General features: G+C 41.7%; 1 protein-coding gene across 1 annotated transcript; it reads right to left on the reverse strand.

Moving 5' to 3' along the window:
* Positions 1 to 5,596: 5,596 nt before the first annotated feature.
* CUNH14orf132 (chromosome unknown C14orf132 homolog) lies at positions 5,597 to 9,429 on the reverse strand (the record flags this gene model as incomplete). The annotated part of the gene is made up of 1 exon (XM_019518605.1): positions 5,597 to 9,429. A coding segment is annotated over one exon (234 nt), but the record flags the coding sequence as incomplete, so codon positions are not given.
* Between the last annotated feature and the right edge of the window lie 203 nt (positions 9,430 to 9,632).

Below are 9,632 nucleotides of genomic sequence, written 5' to 3' on the forward strand. Positions count from 1 at the left end.
AGGGCTGGCAGGGGGCTGTGGGGGGGAATGAGGGGCCTTTCATTTTAATCATGGATTTGGGGTGGTTTATGAGAGAATTTGCAATTTTTTATCAGGGAAAACCAGGATCCCTGCTCATAACTTTTTAGATGAGGAAGAGTAAGACATGCTGTAAAATGAAACCTTGGGAAAATAAGAATATGTAAAAGACAGTAAGATCTGGAATATCAATACACAGCAAAAAGCACGTATGTTGGAGTTCTCTATTTGAGGGTATGGTATAATTTCAATCCAGAGGGATGACTTTAGGCTAATGTTGTATACCGGGGTAGTACCGGAAGTGTACCTTTCCCCTGTTATGGAACAGGGATCCATAAAACTGGTTTATTCTAGTCACGCTACCCACCTTCTAATCACAGCACAGTGAACAATATAATGCGAACACACTGTACAGAAGCTCTGATGTACTTTCTATAAATAATACTTTTCTATATACAGAGGAGAAAAAAGACTGGATGAAATGTGTGTTAGACTTTGGAAGAAAGTCTCCACAGTCCTGGAGTAATAACAACTATGAAATTATGAAATCTTCTGCTATGAAATGTAGCAAGATTAGATCATTCTACAGTAAAAGCCGTGCTATCCAGCACTTTACTAACTGGCACGCGCTATTATGCGTGCAACTGGTATACCAGCATGCAACCGGTATGCCAATCGACGTGACAAAAGCGAAACTGGAAGTCCCACCGTGGCACTTCAGGTTTCACCAAGTCCCATGGCCCGGGGCAAAGCAGCCCACACTGACGCCAGGGAGTGAAAGCCCTGGTGCACCGGATGCAGCGGGAGGGGCAGGGGCCCTAACAGATGCCTCTCAGATAACCAGCATATTTGATTAACTGGCACTCCCCATTCCCCCTGGATGCCAGATAACACAGCCTTTGCTGTATATTACAAAAAAAAAAAAGCCCTATGAAAAAACCCCAAAAAGCAAACTATGGACACAAAGTTTTAACAGTTAATCATGTTAAAAACATGGCAAAATTATACCAAACTACTATAGACATTGATGTATAAGTTCAATCTTACCTTAGCTATGAGAATGAGCGTAGCTACATTTTTCACCTATACAAAATACAGCTCTTTCATGCCACACCAACAGCCTCTTTCCTTTTCTAAATTACAGTTATGATGCCCTTCAAAAATTACTCAGGGCTTGGGGTTTTTCATATTGGTGATTACTAAATGCTGGCCAGATAAGAGCTTGCAGCTGTGGGTTTCAGCTTGCTGATAAAGTCTGAACTGCTAACAATTTGGACAGTAGACATGCTTGTTGTGTATACATACTGATAAGTGGACTTACTAGCAAATGAGGGGGTAAATGCAGTGGTTGCAATGAATTTCCTGGTTTTGTAGTTTGTTATAGGCCATGAAAACTAACAATTTTAGGAAGAAAAAGAAATCTTTGTTTCCCTGGATTTTCTATAGTGATGTTTGGCAGGTGGAACCTATGAGCAAGTCGTAGCTCTGCTATCACCTCGATGGGCTAATGGGATTTAGTTCATGCAACCCTACGGGAGATTAAAAGAAGAGATAAAAGGACCCGGTGCTCTTGGTTTGTTGCAGGTTAGTAGTGCAGAGGAAGGGCATTCACTTGAAATAAAAGAGGCTGGAGGCAGCATCGCCTGAGGGATACTGCAGTGGGCCGGGCTCAGAAGACTTGATTCCCAGTTGTATCACTGGCCTGCTGGGTGACCTTGAGCAAGTCAGCTCATATATCTGTCTCTCCATTTTCCTCCCCTGCAAAACTGGGTAAAGAGACTAACCTCCTTTGTGACGTGCTTCAAGATATACTGGCATAAAACATGAGATACCAGTTGGCAGTGTTATTTCTTTCTTTATTAGATTTATATCCTGTCCTATCCAAAGGCTCAGAGTGGTTTGCAATAAATAAACATCCCACAGGAAGGATTCCCTGAACACCCCTCACAAAACCCATGAACGCCATAGGAAGGACGTGACCATTGTCCAGAGCTTTCCATATTTGAAGAGATCATTGGTTGTGCTCATGCTACATCTTAGTAGCCTTGGTAACAACAGACTGAACTGGTCCATAAAGCCCAAGTACGTCTGTCTGTTTGGGTGCATCCTCATACATGCAAAAGAGGTCTAATGTATCTAAAGGATTTTCTATCACAAAAAGATTCTGTATCTTGGTGGGGTCTTTCTGGCTAACTTTTACAATAACTCCACAAACAGGCAACTGCAATCCCAGGCTGTAGAGAATTACCACAGAATAACAGCAGCAACAGAGTTCTTAGGCACCTAGAAATGCCCCAGATTGTTACATCTTTTTAAGAAGTATATATTTTCTTCCACTACAATGATTATTCAGGAGCAAACAGCACTGATGTAAATACAGGTTGCCTAAAGGTTATTTTTGACAAACATCAATTGTGCTAGTCAGATCACTTGCAGCTTTATAAGCACAGTCAAGTTTACAGTGGCTTCTTTTAACCTGCTTCATAAGGAGACAAGACACATGTTGGCACCCAGAGCACAAGTGAAGTGGGCCAGCTTAACTGATACCACCTGAAATAACCTGTCCAGTGATACAGGCCTGGATACACTGGCTCAGTCTGAGTACTCAGGAACAGGCTGAGACCAGGTAAGAGCGCTACATGCTTTATTCTGCAAAGCACTCAGGACTCTTGAAACTTGTAACAGATTCTTGACCCTAATCTATTAGCCCTTTGTGGCCTCAGGCACTAGAAAGGGAGACAGCCCAGCTAGGGTATTTCTCATGGGTGCAGGGTCCCCAGTGAGCAGAGAATTAACAGAATTTCCTCCTCTTCTGTCCTTTCACACCAAATGCTTTTGTTTGGGGCTATGTTAGAAGCAGGGAAGAAGAAGAGAAGACTGGGCACGAGGAATAGTGCAAAGAGCTCAATGTGCTTCAGAAATAACCAGCTAAGGCAGTGGGAGCCAGCCTTTTGGCCACAAAGTAGACCCTGTATCCTCCCTCAGTGCCACTCGGAGCCCCTTTCCTTGTTTGATCTGGTGCTTTCCTTGGTGCTCTCTGCCCTATCTTCCACTATGTTTCCTGCTCCGTTCCTGATCTGCAGTGTGCTACAGAACACATAAAAGCAGTCTGTGTTGCTTGTGATGTGTGGTGTGGGTTGGTCACCCCTGAGATAAGGGATGACAGCAGCTGATATGATTTACAGCAGGCCCTCCAGATGCTGTGGCTTGTGTAGGATGTCCCCAAATGCCCTTGCCTCCAGGCCCACCCTCATTTGTTTTTTTCCCCCTTATGACAGGCATAAACAACTGAATCTTGAATCACTGAACACTTACTCCCAGTACAAAAGTTTCCCTGATACTTCCCAACAATGAGATGAGGAAGGACCTGCCATCCACAGTGTTCTGGAGGGAAGTTCAGCTCTAGTATAAACAGGCTGTTAGACACAAATGAGGGCCATGGGATTACAGAAACAGGATGCTAATTAATAGCTCTGAACTTCACCTGTTAGAATGATAACATTTTACATCATTAGCAAAAATCTGGCAATGACCTTTGTATTTTCTGACATTAATTAGATGAAATTAAGTTCTGTTTCTTGAAAACTCAAAGTTCTGAAGTGTTTCTATCTGGGATTATGGGCTTTGACTCACTTTTTATTAACGATTTTTAATGTCATTTTCCAGGCTGAATTCTGTGATTAACCACAGGAAGCCCAGTAAAGCAACATTTCCAAGGACACAGTGTGAAAAGCAGAGCAATGTGAAATTAATAACTTTTACTACCCTGCAGGAAAATGTGAAGAGATTAAGATCCTGAAAAACACCAGGATATTAAAAAGGAAACTTCTAATAAGAGATAAATAGAAAATGGATCATAGAATAAAGGAAGGAATATAATTTGGTTCAGGCTCACCCACAGTACAAAATTTTCCAGATGGTTTGATATGTGTGTGTTGGAAAACACCATAGCAAACGTCTGTCTCGCTTGTATTCATCACCGAGTAGCTCAATCTTGTATGGCACTGAGCATTTCTGTATATGATGCTGGGTGAGATCAATGAGCATTCAAGGAGCTCAGGATCTCAAGGAAATATTTAACAGCTTGCACAATTCAGCCATGTTTCAACTTAGACAATTATATATACATTTTACTCATAACACATGAGCCTCCCCTCTTTCTCAACTGCACTTGTCAGTTTGTATAGCAAGGTGGATAATACGTGAAAAACACATTCCCAAGCAAATGCATTTCATAATCTTAATTTTTTTTCCCCAAACATTAATTCTAGGGGCAAAACACTGTGTTTGGAGATTGGATAGAACACAGAGAGGAAGAGCCAAGCTGCCTTCAATTCTGTCATATGATGTACCTATCTCCATCCTCAAGGAACTAGCTGTCTCCTTTCAAATGTTTGTCCATGAGCGGCCAACTGGGTTAGGATGCTGGCTGCTTACAGCAAAATAATTCTTAAGAGTTACACCATATTATCCATTGCCAGAAAGCCCTATGAACTACAGATGGGGGGAAATTTTGTCAGAATATGTAATCCCCACAGAGTATCATTTCAAGGATCATTAACTTTGGAGAGGACAGATATTACTGCTACCTGCATTTGCAAAGTGTGGTGTGCTAATTATAAGATAGCTAGCTACTGGTCTTACTTTAATATTTATACGGTGGTTTGCCTTATTCAATTAGAAGACCAATATGTGTATTACCATTTTCCAAATACTACTGAGTATCTCAGTGTCACTTGCCTGTGGTCTCGTGTGCTTCAGATTTTATATAGACCTTAACTAATCTGACAGATGAGCCCTGTGCTGATGCACAAAAAGGGCTAAAGGAGAAGTGAAAGAATCTCTTTCTTCTTTGACAAATGACCACATAGCATGGTCTACACACAAAAGCTAACACCACGCTCCAAAGGGAGAGAACTGTAAGAAAACAGGGAGCTGTTTGGCTCCCAGATGCCTAGAGGCCACAATGCAGTCAGCTACATATACCTGCTTGGAGGAACAGGTAAGTGCAGTCAAAGATACTTCTTCCTTTTGTTTGGGCCACTGGGGGTCACGATGCAAAAGAAACACCTGCCAATGCCACTACTCTTTCTGTGAGCACTATTTACCATATTTACTTGAATACAAGGTGAGGTTTTTTTCCCTGTTCAGCTTGGGGGGGCAGGGAGCCCCTCGTCTTGCATTTGAGTACAAGGCAGGGTAGAGGACCAGGCAGCTGTTGTGACTGACTTTGACTCCAAGCATGGGTCAAAGGCTTGAGTCAGAGCCACAGCAGCTGCCTGTCCCACCCCACCCAATTTGTGCCCTCTTCAGCTTCCCCCACACCTTCTCCCCTCCCCACTTTAATGTAAGATGCAGCTCTGGCTCTGGCTCAATTCCCTCCGGGGCGGGGGAGGGAAAACTCTGTCCCCTGCCTCTCCTATTAGCAGGGGCATAGCTCCAGTCCCAGAACTGCTGCATGGTCAGGCAAGGGCCATGCCTCCATGTGCTCTGTGACCAAGGGGAATCAACGCAGAGCTACATCTGATAGCAAGGGAGGGGGGACAGGGGCTGTGGGGAGCAGGCTGCAGAGGAAAGAAGTAGTGTGGGGGCAGAGGGCAAGGAGGCCACCTGTCCTCCTGCAGCTGTGTTCACTGTAGCAGTGGGAGGGATGAGTTTAAGATGACCTTCTGTTTGTCAGACTCTATACCTAGAAATGTACAACAAATTCATAAAGTGATCATACATAGAATCTAATTACTGGGGGATTGTCTTAAATTTGAAGTTGTCATTAATTTAGGTAAATATAATAATTCCAGTGGTCAGAGGGTTTAGAGTTGGTCCAAGTTACAATGGATCTAAATCTGAAATTCCCCATGTTCTCATGTACAGAGAATGAGCCAAGTTCTGAGGTTCAGATAGGTACCTTGGTCTTAATACTTAGGTATCACATCAATAAGTTTGTTATCAAATGCCTTTAGGCAAACATGTCCAGGTCCAGGTGCAGAGTTTTAAGAGCCTCAGCCTCAGGCCAAGACCATCCCTAATCCACTTCACAAAAACACACTGCAGAGCCTTTTCAACCAACAATATGTTTAAATCCTTGGAATATTCAACTTATTTAACTATAAAGTTGCTATGGGCACCTGCATTTATTTAAATACAGGATTTATTTATGATCTTGTCAAATCTTGAGACTGGGCCTGCTGCCAAGTTTCTCTATTTTACATGCCACCCTGTCAAGCCAATTGTTTTAATTAAGTTACATCAGATTCTTTCCTGACAGCTTCTGATGATGAAAATATGTGTAGTGAGGAACTGGTTCCTTTTCATCTTGCCTGCAATTACTAACAAAGTTATATAAAAATAGGGCACTTCTTTGTATATGACTACATGGCAGTGTCTCATTTTCATAAGCAGAAGCTTGGTCCTTTTCAGTTCATTCCTGAGTACTTGATTTTCATAGCTACGCATGCCCTTTCATTTTGGCCCAGTACTTCAGGAGGTAACACACACACATGCACACATACACTCGCAGCTAATTGCACTTAAACTTTTTTAGGATTTTAAATCTAAGCCAAGCATTCTACTGGCAAAGTCATCAAGCAGTTAAAAAAATCCTATTGGGTAATTACCATGATGTCAATTTATTTTTTAATCATGGTGAAACTGTTTTGCTTTCAACCATGAAGTAGTTTTACTGCAAGATGTATCATATCTATAGAGCCTCGCTGAAACACTGAACAATCCCATGGAACTAATAACGCAATTATGAAGTTAGTGACACATCTGAAAGCTGAGGGGGACATGCCATCAAACTATTCTCTCATGCATTATTGTTTTAAAATGAAAAAAGTGGAGGAGGGACACACGGGGCACACTAAATCTTTTCATCTGGCCCAATCCCAATTAGATGGGTTTGGCATTAGTACTCCAACTGAGTGTTGAGGACTTTGCTCTGGGCTGATCCTTGAAGGGGAGGAGGCGGGGGGAAGACGGAAGGTGTCCTACACACAGAGATTATGCTTACACATCTCTCCATGCCCCCAAGTACAAGGCCTGGGCTGTCAGAGGCATTTCTGCACGGTCACACTATTTTCATTACATTCCAGGCTTTATTTGGGCCATAAGATTTGGCACTTCATGGCTTTGTCTCTAGCTAGAACACTTGGGGACTTCATTTATGGACCTCCCATGAGCATTAACCAAAGTCCTCCTTTGTAAACTCTCTCTCTGTGAAGGGGAGAATAGAGTTTATAGGATGCTCATCATCTTAAATACTATAGGTGCCAGATTGAGCCTCCGAAGCCTAATTCAGATTCACCTTCCACACCGCTGAACGACAGGAATGCCACTGCTCCCTCACTCTCGGAGAACCTTATGGTCTCTAGAGTGCAACTTTGGGAATCCTCTCATGCAATTTCATGGATTGAGGATCTCTGCAGCGGTGTGACAGCAAGCCAGCTGCCAAAAGAACCAGGGCAGCTTTAAAGGCCAACACTTTGAACAATAAATAGATGCAAAAGCTGAAATGCTGACTTAGGGCATTCTGATTTGGAGGGGAAAATGGTTCAAAGGGAAAAATAAGCCAAAATTCTCCATATATTTGGCAGCTTTAATTCAGCCTTAAGCTGAGTGGCAGAGAATAACGGGGGGGAAAAAGCAGCCATCCCTATGCCTGTAAAGGGGGGAGAAGATGGAAAACTACCCAATACGTGGAGGTTGTATATTAATATTTATCAGCTGCTATTTTTCTATGCTCAGGCCCTGCATCTTTTTAAAACAGGAGAAAGAGGCAAGACATGACTAGCATTCATTTGAATTCTGCCTGAAGATGCAGCTACATATGCCCAAGGCAAGGAAGGCTACAAATTATTCTGGATGGGTAAGGCCCTTCAAACAATTACTCACAAAAGGTAATACAAAGACATTATCTAGTAACAGAACACTGAATATAAATACCTGTATAAAATGCTGTCTGCAATTGATTTTACATTGTGCCCCTCAAAGCTATTATCTACCCATAGGAATATATTAACATCTAAATATGAATTTTTGTCAAGCTTGTCAGCAATTTCACTTCAGATACTGCTCTCCATTTTTCTGTTGCCTCCCCACTATAATTAACTTGTGAAACCAATTCACTATGAAAGCCTACACATGAGCAAAACAGGACTATTTAGTAATCCTTCTGATGGCAGTTTTCCCCCCTTAAGGGGGATCATTGGCAGTTATTTTGGCTGCAAAATTTCTCTGAATTAAGATTTTGCTTTAATTTATAAATAATGTTTACTTGATCAGATGACTTTGGTAGAAAATGTGGACTTCAACACAACCAATGAAAAAGGCATCTTACTACCCAGATCTTTATTTTCTAGAAGGGATAGATCCAATGAACTATCAGTGTCGTTTCAGTTAGCCAGCTGTACAATGGAAACTGAAGTTTTTTGCCTTTCCCACTTCACATGCTTGCCAGTACTTCATCCCCTGGAATACAGGCTGCCTGCAGGCAGTGATACCTATTATATATACTTCTGGAACTATTACAGTCAAGATACGCATCATCCCTATTCACTGACTTGAAAAAGGGAGCGTTAGTTAAACCAGGCACACAGCTACTTGCTTGCATTGCTTTAAGACTCATAATATCTACACTTTAAAACACAGCTGAATGATAGCATGTTTAAAATTTACACATATGCTTAATGTACAGTTTCAAGGACCCTTAAAATCTTCCAATGTCTCCCATCCATTGCACCTGGAAAACTTGGTAACTACATTTTCTGGGAGTATCAGATGTACAGTTATTTAATATAATGCTGTGATCAAAATACCAACCCAAAAGCAGATTAAACGCACACAAACACAAGCTAATAGAAAATTCAACCAGTAGAAAATAAGCACTTTCTATAGAAACATCACTTTCTTTTTATATTTAATGGACCCACACGGATCTGTCACATCAAGTTTATACGGAGGACATCTACTGGCTTTGCTCATGGGTAAAGCTTTCACCTCCAAACAATTTGCAAGTGTAGCCAAACTTTTTGCTACCAAGGTTCAAATTCTAAGGCTGGGCCAGTGCTTAAAATGGACAACATGTCTACCTGTATTTATATAGACATCTATACAGACACACACACACGAGAAATACTGTTGTAGCTGTCCACTCCTGCAGTATTCGGGTCTCCAATCTTCTTAGAATGTGAAGGCATATACCACTCCCACAACCACAATGTTTCCAATTGTTGCTATGATCGCAATCCATAATAGTATGGCATCATTTGAGGAGCGAGGCGTTTCTTCTGGTGGGTTCTGCATTGAAGCAGCTGCATGGACATTGGCCGATGAGTTAAACAAGGAGTATTCGGTACTAAAGTCCTCATTGGGTGAGTCCATGAAAGCTCCTCCCATAACAGGAAGCTGTGAAGGACAGAATTATGATTACCATTAGAATGAAATTCAAAATTAACATTTGTTTTGTCCTAGAAGGTTATAATTTCAAATAAATAAGCCAGTAACAATCCCCTCTTTTGCTAAGTTTGCAGAGATCTCATGTGCATATTGGGATACAATGATCATGCACACAAGAGTATCTTTCAGTATACATATTCTTTTCAGTAAAAGTCAATAGA

Source organism: Gavialis gangeticus, unplaced genomic scaffold (genome assembly GCF_001723915.1).
Source record: "Gavialis gangeticus isolate Ggan-Ray unplaced genomic scaffold, GavGan_comp1, whole genome shotgun sequence".
Classification (NCBI taxonomy): Eukaryota; Metazoa; Chordata; order Crocodylia; family Gavialidae; genus Gavialis; species Gavialis gangeticus.